The sequence below is a fragment of the Xyrauchen texanus genome, chromosome 49, assembly GCF_025860055.1.
Source record: "Xyrauchen texanus isolate HMW12.3.18 chromosome 49, RBS_HiC_50CHRs, whole genome shotgun sequence".
NCBI lineage: Eukaryota > Metazoa > Chordata > Actinopteri > Cypriniformes > Catostomidae > Xyrauchen > Xyrauchen texanus.
In genome coordinates, this window is record NC_068324.1 from 24,999,848 (window position 1) to 25,015,692 (window position 15,845).

Here is a 15,845-nt window from a genome sequence, read left to right on the forward strand (position 1 = left end):
TACTTTTTCATTAATTTCATGAATCTGAATTGAAAAACTACAAACCAATAAAATAAATTGCACTTTTATTGAAAGTAACACACCAAAATTGGACAAAAAAATATATTAAAACTATATTAAATATTATTCTTCATTCAGTTCTGTAAAAATCAAATTTTACAGATTTTATTAACAATTATCCAAATAATGTAAAGTTTTAGAAAACTATTATATGCAAAACAACAGTCAAGTAATGAACTTAGCTAGCATCTTTCAAAAAGTTTAAATATGCAACAGTAATTTTAATTAAAACAAAAGGCAGAACACAGAATTGCAGAGGGCCTCTATTCCACTGATCTATATATACTATAATATATAATTATATATATATATCGATCAGTGCTCTATTCTGTTTATGTAAACGTATGTACACTTTAAGTGAACATTATTGTGCAAAACAACAGTGCAAAACAGCAGTAATTGAACTAAATCCAACCTCAACTGTAAACGACAGATGTATCCTCATGTGAAGAACAAGTGTAATGTTATTGCTATACACATCATATTGGACCGCTTTCTATTTAAGTACAAGTGACAGGTTTCTCTTCAAGAACAAAAGTTGCTAAACTTTCTGACAGTCTCTCCTGTCAGAAAGCTCATCAAGAACATGAGATGCTGCACTGAACAGTCTCTCACTCTCTGTGCTGGTGCTTGGGCAGATAAATACCTGTGCGCAATCCATTTAAGCAAAGGAAAGCGGTCTTTGTTTATGCGACCGTAGTCAAGGGGATTGTCGCTTCTGGCAATGGGTAGTTCAGCTAGATACGTCTCAAGTTGTGGCACTGCTGTGGATCGGGGCACTTTCCAGTAGAATCTCTTGCTGTACTCTGTACATCTTGAAAGTTCTGCTGAACAAACACTGCAGATCGCAAATTTGATGTCCTTATCAGAAACTTTGAAGAATTTCCACACCGTTGATATGATCGGCTTTTGTTTGGTAGCGCCGTGATAAGGGCTAGATAGATCCAGAGTGAAATCTGAGCACTGAGGGGCGGGGCGAGGAGGTATATATTTTCGGCTCATATTTTCAGCCTTTTTTCTCTTTCGGCCAAAAACTGAAAGTGCCATTTTTGGCGGCCGACATTTCGGTCCATCCCTATAAATTAGGTGTAAGCTTGGCTAAATAGATGAGTCTTTAGTCTAGACTTAAACTGAGGGAGTGTGTCTGCATCTCGAACAGTGACTAGGTAGAACAGACTTGTGGAGGTCCTCAATATTTTTTTCTGAGGTCTAGCAAAGAGGCACTGAGTTTGAAGGTAGGCCTTAAAATACATCCACACGTACACCTCCAATTCAGTACACCTCCTATCAGAAGCTAATTGTGTAGGTTTGACATAATTTTCTGGAATTATCCAAGCTGCTTAATGGCACACTTAACTTTTAAATTAGTTAATTTATGTTAAGTTTTGTATGTAAACTTCTGACCCACTGGAGTTGTGATAGTTTCAATTTAAAGTGAAACAATCTGTCTGTAAACAGTTGTTGGAAAAATGAATGCCATGCACAAAGATCATTGAGGTTCTGTTGTGAAGATTCAATATATTGCCCAGCCCTAGTTCCTCACACAAAGCTATCATATACTTCAGAAGACTTGGATTATAAATTTTGAGTCTTTTGCAAAATTGGCTAAACCAATGGTGTGAGTTTGTGGTGAGACTAACTGTCCACCAGTGGAAGACAGGGGGTGTTGGTGCCAATAATGGCGCTGAAATGGCTTGCATTAGCTTAAAACTAGGTAGATTTTCAACACCTCTGGCTGGTAGGTTTTTTAATTGATTCATTAGATTTGGCAGTTTTGAAATGGGATACAGAAAATGTATGAAACTGCTTTTATAGATTCTGGTACCATGTCATGGAAGTTTACGGGTCGGCTCCTTAACAGCAGCCCAGTTTGACGGATACGTGCTTCAACCTGCTGAGCAGGGTTACCAGACGCTAGATGGAAAGGTATGTGTCATCCAAATAAAATCTCACAGAAGTTCCTCATGTATCTTCTTAACTGAACTGCTGTTTTGTGTGGTATATATTCCAGGATGTGTCTATAGAGAATAACCAGGTACGACTTGCTGCGGGGTCTCCGAATCCCATTTCGGCCACTATACTGTTTGAAGAGACTTTCTACAATGAAAAGGAGCAGGCCTACAGTATACTATGCATTGCACGGATGCTGGACTCTGACCACAGCCCTGGTATTGCATTTATTTGTTCGAACTTCATCCTAACGTGGTAGGACATGACAAACTTGGAGCGTCAAGTAATTTTTTTTCTGTGCTAACTGAAATGTAAATGCTTTGTTTATTGACAAAATAACAGCCAATCAGAACAAACTTGATATTTAATATACAGCACACCAATATTTTTCAACCTTTATTTATATATATATATATATATATATATATATATATATATATATATATACAGTGGGTACGGAAAGTATTCAGACCCCCTTAAATGTTTCACTCTGTTATATTGCAGCCATTTGCTAAAATCATTTAAGTTCATTTTTTTCCTCATTATTGTACACACAGCACCCCATATTGACAGAAAAACACAGAATTGTTGACATTTTTGCACATTTATTAAAAAAGAAAAACTGAAATATCACATGGTCCTAAGTATTCAGAACCTTTGCTGTGACACTCATATATTTAACTCAGATGCTGTCCATTTCTTCTGATCATCCTTGAGATGGTTCTACACTTTCAATTGAGTCCAGCTGTGTTTGATTATACTGATTGGACTTGATTAGGAAAGCCACACACCTGTCTATATAAGACCTTACAGCTCACAGTGCATGTCAGAGCAAATGAGAATCATGAGGTCAAAGGAACTGCCTGAAGAGCTCAGAGACAGAGTTGTGGCAAGGCACAGATCTGGCCAAGGTTACAAAAAAATGTCTGCTGCCCTTAAGGTTCATAAGAGCACAGTGGCCTCCATAATCCTTAAATGGAAGACGTTTGGGACGACCAGAACCCTTCCTAGAGCTGGCCGTCTGGCCAAACTGAGCTATCGGGGGAGAAGGGCCTTGGTGACAGAGGTAAAGAAGAACCCAAAGATCACTGTGGCTGAGCTCCAGAGATGCAGTCGGGAGATGGGAGAAAGTTGTAGTAAGTCAACCATCACTGCAGCCATCCACCAGTCAGGGCTTTATGGCAGAGTGGCCCGACGGAAGCCTCTCCTCGGTGCAAGACACATGAAAGCCTGCATGGAGTTTGCTAAAAAACACCTGAAGGACTCCAAGATGGTGATAAATAAGATTCTCTGGTCTGATGAGACCAAGACAGAACTTTTTGGCCTTAATTCTAAGCGGTATGTGTGGAGAAAACCAGGCACTGCTCATCACCTGTCCAATACAGTCTCAACAGTGAAGCATGGTGGTGGCAGCATCATGCTTTGGGGGTGTTTTTCAGCTGCAGGGACAGGACGACTGGTTGCAATCGAGGGAAAGATGAATGCGGCCAAGTACAGGGATATCCTGGACGAAAACCTTCTCCAGAGTGCTCTGGACCTCAGACTGGGCCGAAGGTTCACCTTCCAACAAGACAATGACCCTAAGCACACCACTAAAATAACAAAGGAGTGGCTTCACAACAACTCCGTGACTGTTCTTGAATGGCCCAGCCAGAGCCCTGACTTAAACCCAATTGAGCATCTCTGGAGAGACCTGAAAATGGCTGTCCACCAACGTTTACCATCCAACCTGACAGAACTGGAGAGGATCTGCAAGGAGGAATGGCAGAGGATACCCAAATCCAGATGTGAAAAACTTGTTGCATCTTTCCCAAAAAGACTCATGGCTGTATTAGGTCAAAAGGGTGCTTCTACTAAATACTGAACAAAGGGTCTGAATACTTAGGACCATGTGATATTTCAGTTTCTCTTTTTTAATAAATGTGCAAAAATGTCAACAATTCTGTGTTTTTCTGTCAATATGGGGGTGCTGTGTGTACAATAATGAGGAAAAAAATGAACTTAAATGATTTTAGCAAATGGCTGCAATATAACAGAGTGAAACATTTAAGGGGGTCTGAATACTTTCCGTACCCACTGTATGTGTGTATGTATGTGTATATCGATATTTATGTATTTGCTCTGAAATAACCTATTTATTTATTTCAATCTGAGGAACCATCATTTAGACTAAACAGCCATTTGTAACAAAATACCTATTTATTTAATAAATATTTATAGCTAAATACAGTAAAAATAAAAGAATAATAATAAAAAATATCACTTTTCTATAAGGTTCCATTCGGTAACATTAGTTAATGCATTTGGTATAATGAACGAACAATTAACTATATTTTTTACAGCATTAATTAATGTTTGTTAATGTTGGTTCATAAAAATACAATTGTTCATTGTTAATTCATGTTAGTTTATAGTGCATTAACTAGTGTATACAAATACATAAAAATGTATTAGTACTGTATACAGTATGTTTAACATTAACCAAGATTAATAAATGCTGTAAAAGGATTGTTCATGTTAACTAATGTTAACTAATAGAACATTATTTTAAAGTGTTTTACAATAAAGACGTAGTTTTTAACTGACAGCAAAATCATCATGAATATTCAATATTTCACCTAGCCCTAAAATATTACAGCTTCTTTGTTTGAATGCTAATTTGATTGAATTGTTTTCATATTATTTTGTTTATGGTTGTTTCATAGAGGAGCTAAGCTCTGTTTCTGGTCCATACTATCTGAAGAATATCGATGATGTGAGGGAATTCTTGGGCCATCATGCTGAAAAACTGGTCAAATATGTGGCCGCCTTCTGTCGTTCTTTTAAAGCACAAGAGAGGAAAGGCCTCCGATATCAAATAGTAAGAGAAACTTCTTTTTGTATTTGCTTTTAATCACTTCTCACCTCTTTCCTTTTTTCTTTTTTTGTGTTATCTCCCTTTTATCCCTCCCTATTTTACACTACAATATTTCTTACATCTCATTTTGCTCCATTTTCCACTTGCCTTGATATTTTACTTCCATTTTATTTATTTATATATTTGTTGTGCTTTTATTCTCTTAAGTGCTAGTCAGAGCCTAATGACATATATTATTTCCCAAGAGAAGTGGGAGTTAAGGAAATGCCCCAGTAAAATAAAGAAATAAATACATTCCTAAAGGATTGCAATAAGAAACTTGTACAGGATTCCTATTGGAATCATAATTTAAAAACAGTCCTATGGGATCCTAATGCAAATTTTCTAATAGGATTCCAACAAAACAAAAACATAATAGGACTTTTATGATTACCATTGAGTTAAACATGTAAATAATAACTCTCCAGCAGCAAAATAGTATTTCAATACACACAAGTAGAGTTCTGATAGAGATTACACAATACGAATCAAATATACAAATACATTTTTAGACATTTTCCTTTTATACGAATCCTGACAGAAAACCTTACAGACTATTATAATTCTACTTGCTAAATTTAGGTATAAGGAATACTTAGTAATGTGCCAGAAGCAACTTTACCAATAAAATGTATAACAATAAACCCCGACAGGGTGATCTTGACCCCGACACGAAGCAGAGGACTCTTGTATCACTCCGAAGGGGTTTCTTTTTAGGCAATAACAACCGGCTGACTGTACATTATCCCTCTTATTTCATGGCTACTAAATAAATAAATAAATGGACATAAAATATTGATTTGCAATGAAATTGTCATTTGAGATGAAGGAAATCATTGAACAGCTGGAATTAACCTCTGGTTTGTGTCGGAATTCTGTTTGTTTTTGTTCTGTGAAATTAACCATCTGACTGCTCATTATTCAGCCATTTACAAGACTACTTGCCAAATAAACAAATAAATGGGCATGAAACATTGATTTCAGTTTAAATTATTTTATTAGCTTACTTGTAGAGACTGCACAGTGATCTGAGAAGCAGGAACAATGGCTCGCAAATACCGGGATGAGTGGTCTGATACGTGGATGTGAAAAGTGCTCCATTACAAAGTTTCACAAGCATCAGAATAGTAGTGTCCAAGACAGATTAGAGTGCAACAAGAATATATATAATACTATTTATTTTTTATTTGCTATGAGTGAAATGTGAATGGAAATTTGCTTTAATAAATTTTTTGAAGGCAGATAGTGAGTCTGCTTCACGGATGGAGTTGGGAAAGTCATTTCACCAACGTTGTACAGTGGAACTGAAAGTCTGGGAAACCACTTCTGGTGGGAACGAAGCTCTGCAGAAATTATTTTAGGTACGCTGGAGCAGACCCAGTGACTGTTCTGTATGTCAGCATCAGAGTCTTGAATTTGATACATGGATCAACCGGCAGCCAGTGGAGACAAGGATTGGTGTAACGTGCACACTCTTTGGTTCATTAACGACCAGACGTGCTGCTGCATTATGTATCATTTACAGGGACCTAATTGCGCATGCAGGGAGGCCTGTAATGAGAGCATTACAGTAGTTCAGTGTAGTTATGACAAGAGACTGAACAAGAAGTTGTCTGGCATGTTCAGATAGGAAGGGTCTTATTTTCCTGATATTGTAGTGTAAGTCTACCTGATCATGCTGTCTTTGAGATGTAAACTGTGAAATTGAGTTGGTTATCAATGGTTACCCATAGATTTCTGACCCAGCTGAACAGTGATGTTGTGTTCAACAGCAGGGTTGGCTGGAAAAACGAGGAGCTCAGTCTTTGCTGGGTTAAGTTTCAGGTGGTGATGTCTTCCAAACAGGCCGAGATTCGAGCAGTCACTGTGGTGTTGTTGGACTTGAAAGACAAGTAGAGCTATGTGTTATCGGCATAGCAGTTGTAAGAGAACCCATGTGCTTGAATGATGGGTCCCAGTGATGTTGTGAATAAAGAGAAGAGATGTGGCTCAAGCACTGAGCCCTGAGGTACCCCAGTAGGTACTGTAGCTGATGTGACTTGGACACCTCACCTCTCCAGGCTTCATTGAAGGAACTATCTGAGAGATAGGACTTAAACCAGTCAACCACAGTTCCTGTGATGCCCAGAGTAGAGAGGGTGGATCTTATGGTTGACTGTGTCAAAGGATCTGGATCCAACTCTTGCCTGTCTCAGTGACACAGTGACAGATAGCAGGGCAGTCTTGGTGGAGTGTCCACTTTTGAGACCTGACTGATTGTCATCCAGCAGCTTGTCCTGCGAGAGATAGGCAGAGATCTGATTTACAACTGCCCTTTCAACTGTTTTTGCCATGAATGGGATGAGAGAGACTAGTCTGAAGTTTTCTACTTGTGTGGGGTTAAGTACAGGATTTTTAAGCAGCAGGGTTACTTGAGCCTGCTTAAATGTAGTGGGAAAAATGTCTCTAAGTAGAGATGTGTTAATTATTTGTGTGAGTGCAGATAGGATGGATGGAGAGAAGGCTTTGAGAAGGTGAGAAGGAATGGGATCAAGGGGACAGGTGGTGGGGTGGTTGGAGAGGAGTTTAGAGACTTTGGTTTCAGTCAGAAGAGATAACATGGATCTAGAAGAGCTGCATACAGGAGGTGGGTGTTTGAGAGGGTGTGGTGCTGAGAATGTATTGCTGATGGCTGTAACCTTATTGGTAAAAATTGTGGTGAAGACATCTGCTGTCAGATCGGTTTCAGGAGGTGGAGGACAGAGGAGCGTGTTGAATGTTCTGAATAAGCTGTGAGTGCCATTTGATCTAGTCCTGTATTAGGAAGATTGCAGGTTTAACGTTATCTGAAAAAGATGGAAGCAGAGACTGATACTTACCCAGATCTGCTGGATCTTTAGATTTTCACCATCTCCTCTCAGCCACCCTGAAGTCAGTCCAATGTTCACGAAGAACATCAGAGAGCCATAGGCTAGGCGGTGTCATACATGCTGCCTAGAGAAGAAAGGACAGAAGCTGTTTAAACAGGATGTTAAAGTAGATCCTAGTGTGTCTGTTGCAGTGTTTACATCCAGGGTAGAAAATAAGTTTTGTTTGGCAAGAGAGGTAGAGACAGCAGTGGATAGGGTGAGAAGAGAAGAGGTGCATAATTAATAAGCCTTGTTTAGTGAAGGAAGCACACCTGATGGGAATAATGCTTCATCACTGAAACACAGGGTGCACCTCTTCTCGGGGAGCCGGCTTCAAATCTCCATTTGTGCACACCCTTGCATCCTCGCATGCCTAGGACCAGAGCTGGGAGGGTTCAGAGCTGGACGAGGTGGTGTGCTACCGGACCCGTTCCTTGGCCCCCCGGACACGTTAATGAGTCGCCATGGGTGAACAGCTCACGTTGCCGCCGATGGGATAGATGCCGGGCCGCCTTCCCCTCATGCTTGCCATAGGCCTGGGAAGACCAGTTATGCCGCCGCCCCCCTCATGCCGTGGACTTCGGAGGGGAGTGTGAGTGGCCGATTGACCCAGCCCACGCTATTCTATGGACACTACTGCGCCCTTTCACGGAGCCCTGTTTCACCGTGAGGATGCCAGATTCCCCTTATATTATGAACACTTTTCCCCCTTGGACACTTTATTACCTCTTTTGGAAATTTTACATTTATTATTATTTACAATAAATGCCTCTTGAGGCTTGACACCACACCCAATGTGTCTGTCTTTTGCTCACTCTGCCACACAGGAAATCATGTACCGAGCGAGCATTATGGCTGGTGGCATTGTCATGCTGTAGGGTCATGTCAGAATGAGCCTGAAGGAAGGGTACCACATGAGGGAGGAGGATGTCTTCCCTGTAATGCACAGCATTGAGATTGAATGCTCGGTCCGATGATGCTGTGACACACCGCCCCAGACCATAACGGACCCTCCACCTCCAAATCGATCCTGCTCCAGCATACAGGCCTCGGTGTAATGCTCATTCCTTCAATGATCAACTCGATTCTGACCATCACCCTTGGTAAGACAAAACAGAGACTCTACAGTGAAGAGCACTTTTTACCAGTCCTGTCTGGTCCATTGAAGGTGGGTTTGTGCCCATAGGCGACGTTGTTGCTGGAGATGTCTGGTAAGAACCTGCCTTACAACAGGCCTACAAGCCCTCAGTCCAGCCTCCCTCAGCATATTGTGGACAGTCTGAGCACTAATGGAGGGATTGTGCATTCCTGGTGTAACTTGGGCAGTTGTTGTTGCCTCCTGTACCTGTCACACAGGTGTGATATTCGGATGTACCGATCCTGTGCAGGTGTTGTTACATGTGGTGTGCCACTGCGAGGATGATCAGCTGTCTCGCTGTAGTGCTGTCTTAGGCGACTCACAGTACGGACATCGCGATTTTATTGTCCTGGCCACATCTGCAGTCCTCATGCCTCCATGCAGCATGCCTAAGGCATGTTCACGCAGATGAGCAGGGACCCTGGACATCTATCTTTTGGTGTTTTTCAGAGTCAGTAGAAAGGTCTCTTTAGTGTCCTAAGTTTTTATAACTGTGACCTTAATTGCCTACTGTCTGTAAGCTGTTTGTTTCTTAATGACTGTTCCACAGGTGCATGTTCATTAATTGTTTATGGTTCATTGAACTAGCATGGAAAACATTGTTTAAACCCTTTACAATAAAGATCTGTAAAGTTATTTTGATTTTAACAAAATTATCTTTAAAATACAGTGTACTGAAAGTTTATATACACGCCTTAATGCTGCTTAGCACAACAAAGCTAGTCCATTGGGTAACCGAAACTAAGGGTCGCTCGAGATGAAAAACGTGGGAACAAACGTGACTTTAGTACACCGTAAACAAACAATGCTAAACTTTAGCAATAAACAACACTCTAAAACAAGCGAAGAACTGAAACTCTAAACCTAGCAGTGAATACCCCAAGGACAAGTCTAAACAATGTAGCACACACACACACGCTTAAGCAGCGTGAGTTCAACACAATACAACACAGTAAATAAACAGCACAAGTCTAGTGATAAATACTACTCCAAAACAAAGTGACAATGTAATAAATGCACACTTACAAGCAACTGCAGACTCCTTTAGATGGATTGCTTTTCCAGCGATACATAATAATTATTAAATGGGTCCTATTTGCTAACATTTATTGGTCAGCTGATGAGACGAAAAAAAATGCTCATATAGATACTTTGATGAAACAATGTTCATTATGCATTTCAAGGATTCCATTTTATTATTTTTTGTTTTAAAATCTGTCATACCATTTGATAATATAACTGCTGTTAAAATTGCCTCTGAACTCACATCCATTAAAGAAATTATTGCACTGTTGCCTCTAGCTACCAAGATATTGTCATTCATTAACTAGCAACCTGGGAGTTTAAATAGACACTAAATAGACCACTTTGTTTGGATTCAAAGACATTGTATCTTTAGACAGCAGAAGAAAAATGTTGGGCATCAACATTAAAAAATATATTTGTTATACTTCATAATCAGTTTGTCTCTGGCAGAGACCGAATTCTAGTGAGCATGTGCTAATAAAGTGTCATCAATTGACTTGGCATGACTTCATTGACCTAACTAAACCCGGTATCCCCCACTGTAATAACAGGATGATGTATTAAACTATGCTTTTTAAAATTTCATTTTGTATAAATGTAATGTTCTCAATCCTTCAGGACTCTGTAAATACCCTCTACACAAAATGTCTTCAGTGCGTGTTAAAAGACTCTCATCTGGTAAGTTGTTTTAACCTCAAATCACTCTAATACTGATATTCTCTGAGAGGCTAATGGTGTAAAACTCGTTTCAGAAGCTGTTTTCGAGAGAGGAGATACAGATGACTCTAGTCAAACAAGCAGTGGAGGTCCGTTGTCAGATTACTATGTTTATTGTCTGTTTCTTTCTCTCCCTTTTAAATGTTTAGCTTTAAAAAGAAAGTCCTATAACTGTGACAGATTTCATATTTGTCTTTTCTTTGCATTGCAGATGTACATCCATCATTGCATCTATGATCTACTCTTTAGTTTTGTTGGGACTCTTGAAGCAAGTCGGGTACTGTTTTCCAAATATAACCTTATTTTTTTACCTGAATGTGTTTTTGTCTTCTTTACAACATGAGGACGCACATACTACTAGTCATCATGAGTGTTCTGAAACTGTGGAGTGCAACAGTCATGTTCCCTGGAAGTAAAAATTCCATTTATTTTCTCCATAGAGAAAGCTGTGGTGATTTCAGCATAATTTTTTAAGGGAGGAATTCACAATGTAGCAAATCACTTTAATAAACAATGTACAAAAGTATACACATAAAACACAATAGACAGTACACAAACATAATACTGATGATAATACTGATTTACAAAATGTTAGCATAATTAAGCAATTAATTGTGGCTGAAAAACATTTTAGAGCTTTTTAAAGCCAATTTTTCAAGTCCACCTCGAGAATCAAAGCCACTGAAAAAGTAGGCAGACGCTGTTGCACTCTGTTTTTTTTTAATGATATTTAATGAAAAATGTCTTATGACAGGATGCATCATTCAACAAAAGAACACGGTCTTTAGAGGATCTGCAGCAGAAAGACCTTGGTGTGAAGTCAGAATTCAGGTGAACTAACTTTCTTTTTCTGTCACTTTGTCATTATTTTGCTATTTCATTAGTAGAGTTTGATACGGCAGGTTGCTCATACTTGGAGTTAGTGATTTTACAAAACCCTAATTCTAAGTTTTAAACTTGTTAAGAATAGTTGTGTTGTAACTAAAGCAAACTTTGAGTTTGCCAGACAATAAAATGGGTGAAAATGTTTTAGAGACTTAAGGCCGATTTATACTTCTGCGTCGAACCTATGCCATAGCCTGACCAGCGCCTCTTCAAAAATGTAACCGAGTACCACATTGACGCAGACCACAACAACTGTGATTGGTCCATTTTAACCAGAGACCGCCCCCAGGATGATAACAATGATGTCTGAGGTATTGTCACTTTGAAATAGGGCAAAAAGAAAAAAGAGACTTGGGGAAAATCATGGAAAACATTGTCACGGCAACTGTTTTGCATGGGCAAGCACCACTTACATTTTCTTCAGAAAATGAAAATTTTGTTTTTACAGCTTTTATACTGTGCAAATGATCTTTTGTGTAGTAACAAACCGACTAAGTTGATCAGTTTTTCTAGATCATTTTTTTTATATATTGTTTATATATTGTCTATACTGTGTTTTGTATTTTGTAAAGAAGATACTACAGAGATACTACTGCTGATTAAATGTAGTAATTAGGGATTGGTTACAGTGATCAACTAGTTGAATAATCATCCAACAACTGACTAGTAGATTAGTGTGGTTCACTAGTTTAGTTAAATAAACATTTTTTTATCAAAATTAAATTTCACAGAAAATGACTTTTTAAACAGAATCGCATAATGCCTTGCAGTCATACAAATGTTATAGAAACATTAACAAAATTATGAATAACCCTAAAAAGGAGAGACCATAATGAAACCTGCTATTTTTAAACACATTAGGGCCAAAATAATACAATTTCATGGTTTTTAATGCATCTCCTAGAACACGCTGCCCCTTTAGGGTGTATATACACTCCCCTAAAGGATTATTAGGAACACCTGTTCAATTTCTCATTAATGCAATTATCTAATCAACCAATCACATGGCAGTTGCTTCAATGCATTTAGGGGTGTGGTCCTGGTCAAGACAATCTTCTGAACTCCAAACTGAATGTCAGAATGGGAAAGAAAGGTGATTTAAGCAAATTTGAGTGTGGCATGGTTGTTGGTGCCAGACGGGCCGGTCTGAGTATTTCACAATCTGCTCAGTTACTGGGATTTTGACGCACAACCATTTCTAGGGTTTACAAAGAATGGTGTGAAAAGGGAAAAACATCCAGTATGCGGCAGTCCTGTGGGCGAAAATGCCTTGTTGATGCTAGAGGTCAGAGGAGAATGGGCTGACTGATTCAAGCTGATAGAAGAGCAACTTTGCCTGAAATAACCACTCGTTACAACCGAGGTATGCAGCAAAGCATTTGTGAAGCCACAACACGCACAACCTTGAGGCGGATGGGCTACAACAGCAGAAGACCCCACCGGGTACCACTCATCTCCACTACAAATAGGAAAAAGAGGCTACAATTTGCAAGAGCTCACCAAAATTGGACAGTTGAAGACTGGAAAAATGTTGCCTGGTCTGATGAGTCTCGATTTCTGTTGAGACATTCAGATGGTAGAGTCAGAATTTGGCGTAAACAGAATGAGAACATGGATCCATCATGCCTTGTTACCACTGTGCAGGCTGGTGGTGTAATGGTGTGGGGGATGTTTTCTTGGCACACTTTAGGCCCCTTAGTGAGCCGGGCGAGGCCGGGCATCGTTTAAATGCCACGGCCTACCTGAGCATTGTTTCTGACCATGTCCATCCCTTTATGGCCTCCATGTACCCATCCTCTGATGGCTACTTCCAGCAGGATAATGCACCATGTCACAAAGCTCGAATCATTTCAAATTGGTTTCTTGAACATGACATTGAGTTCACTGTACTAAAATGGCCCCCACAGTCACCAGATCTCAACCCAATAGAGCATCTTTGGGATGTGGTGGAACGGGAGCTTCGTGCCCTGGATGTGCATCCCTCAAATCTCCATCAACTGCAAGATGCTATCCTATCAATATGGGCCAACATTTCTAAAGAATGCTTTCAGCACCTTGTTGAATCAATGCCACGTAGAATTAAGGCAGTTCTGAAGGCGAAAGGGGGTCAAACACAGTATTAGTATGGTGTTCCTAATAATCCTTTAGGTGAGTGTATATACAGCTCTGGAAAAATTAGGAGACCTCTGCAAAATTATCAGTTTCTTCAGATTTACTATTAATAAGTATGTGTTTGAGTAAAATAAAAAAAAATTGTCTATAAAGTACTGACAACATTTCTCCCAAAAATAAAAATATTGTCATTTAGAGCATTTATTTTTAGAAAATTACAACGGGTCAAAAACCTTCATGACCGAAAGAACTAGGTCGCGAGTACAAGCGGCCGAAATGGGCTTCCTCAGAAGGGTGGCGGGCTTCTCCCTTAGAGATAGGGTGAGGAGCTCAGTCATCCGTGAGGAGCTCGGAGTAGAGCCGCTGCTCCTTTGCGTTGAAAGGAGTCAGTTGAGGTGGTTTGGGCATCTGGTAAGGATGCCCCCTGGCCGCCTCCCTAGGGAGGTGTTTCAGGCACGTCCAGCTGGGAGGAGGCCTCGGGGAAGACCCAGGACTAGGTGGAGAGATTACATCTCCACACTGGCCTGGGAACGCCTCGGGGTCGCCCAGTCAGAGCTGGTTAATGTGGCTCGGGATAGGGAAGTTTGGGGCCCCCTGCTGGAGCAGCTGCCCCCGCGACCCGACTTCGGATAAGCGGTTGAAGATGGATGGATGGATGGATACAACGGGTCAAAATAACAAGACTTTCAGACTTTGAGTATTGCAAAGAAAACAAGTTAATATTCATTTTTAAACAACACAATACTTGCTTGATTCATGTGTCCTTCAGAAAGACACGCATCTGCCCGATTCCAGCCATACTGAAGCAACCTCAGATCATCACCGATCCTTCACCTGGTCTTTCAATGTTAGACGGAGACCTGGAGAGGCCTACAAACTACAGTGTCTCGCACCCACTGTGAAATTTTGTGGAGGATTGGCAGTGGTGGACAGTAACGAAGTAAATGTAATTCGTTACTGTACTTAAGTAGCTTTTTTGTGTATCTGTACTTAACTGAAGTATTTAAATTTGGGGAGACTTTTACTTTAACTCCACTACATTTCAAAGTCAAATATCGTACTTTTTACTCTACTACATTTTCAAAATCAGTCGTTCCTTTTTATTTATGAGTGGATAAAAACGTAACTGGTCAAACGAGCCACCAATCACAGTACAGCGCGCGCGCTTTGTTTTGAACTTGCCTTGGCGGCATCTACTAAGCGCGAACCAGGGGTGCGTTTCCCAAAAGCATCGTTAGCCAACTATGGTCGCAAGTTCCGTCGTTATCATCATAGTTCAACGAGTCGGTGTTTCCCGAAACCATCGTTCCAACGAACATTCGCAAACAGCATTGCAGAGTTGTGCGGTTGGAACGACAGCTCTCGACCTGTGGTTAGAAGCAGAGTTTCTTGTTATTATAACATGTGGGCTTAATAAATTATTATCTTGAGCCAAATAAGCAAGATGACATTCAGTACAATCAGTATCTTTTATTTAGAAGACATACAAATTTCCTTTATGTCTTTTAGTTTGTCAATAGATTTAAAGCACCGTTTTTGAAGAGTGCGCATGTGTGAACGTGCTCTAGTGCGTAAGAACGAGCCTATGATTGAATCTGGAAATACTGAGAAAAATATGAGAGAGTCCTCAGATGACATGTCCGTAATTTATAGCAAAACATCTAGCATTAATTCGATCATTAATTCGAACAGATTCATTAAAAGTAGTTTTTACTCCACCACATGTGTGACATCATTAACCAACGTGGTTGAACAACCAATTTGTGACAATACGGTTTTGGGAAACAGTCGTGACTAGCAAGTTGATTTCTTCAACAGTGCATCGTACTCACGGTAGTGGAGCAGCAAGTTACGTTGTTGTACGGAAACGCACCCCAGAGCCATTAAATATGAGAGTTGCTAACATAGGCGGTTGCGACAGTGATCTCGCCGCCAGCGTCACGTGATTCGTGTAGCTCTCAATAGTTCCAAACAAATTGCGTTGCCAATGATTTTAAGCGGGGCAGAGAGCAGCAGCTATTATTGCAGAAATTATCGGTAAATATTGACGCATAATGTACATTGCTTATTATGTTGACACTAAAATGACTTGCATATAATAGCATTGTTTTTCTGGAGAGTAGCAGAAACACTGCATTAATACGTTTTTGTGTTTAATTTTGGAGGAAATTGG

The 15,845-nt window shown here is 39.9% G+C and overlaps 1 protein-coding gene across 1 annotated transcript in view; it reads left to right on the top strand.

Annotated features, from left to right (window-relative positions):
• Positions 1-1,283: 1,283 nt before the first annotated feature.
• Positions 1,284-15,845, top strand: part of LOC127640086 (ankyrin repeat domain-containing protein 27-like) — a gene marked incomplete at its 5' end in the record, with an annotated part of 42,951 nt that continues 28,389 nt past the window's right edge. The window contains 8 exons of the mRNA XM_052122481.1: positions 1,284-1,295; positions 1,876-1,986; positions 2,072-2,228; positions 4,716-4,870; positions 10,577-10,636; positions 10,711-10,764; positions 10,887-10,952; positions 11,430-11,506. Of these exons, the coding sequence (XP_051978441.1) occupies positions 1,284-1,295; positions 1,876-1,986; positions 2,072-2,228; positions 4,716-4,870; positions 10,577-10,636; positions 10,711-10,764; positions 10,887-10,952; positions 11,430-11,506 (692 nt within the window). The remainder of the gene's footprint in view (positions 1,296-1,875; positions 1,987-2,071; positions 2,229-4,715; positions 4,871-10,576; positions 10,637-10,710; positions 10,765-10,886; positions 10,953-11,429; positions 11,507-15,845) is intronic.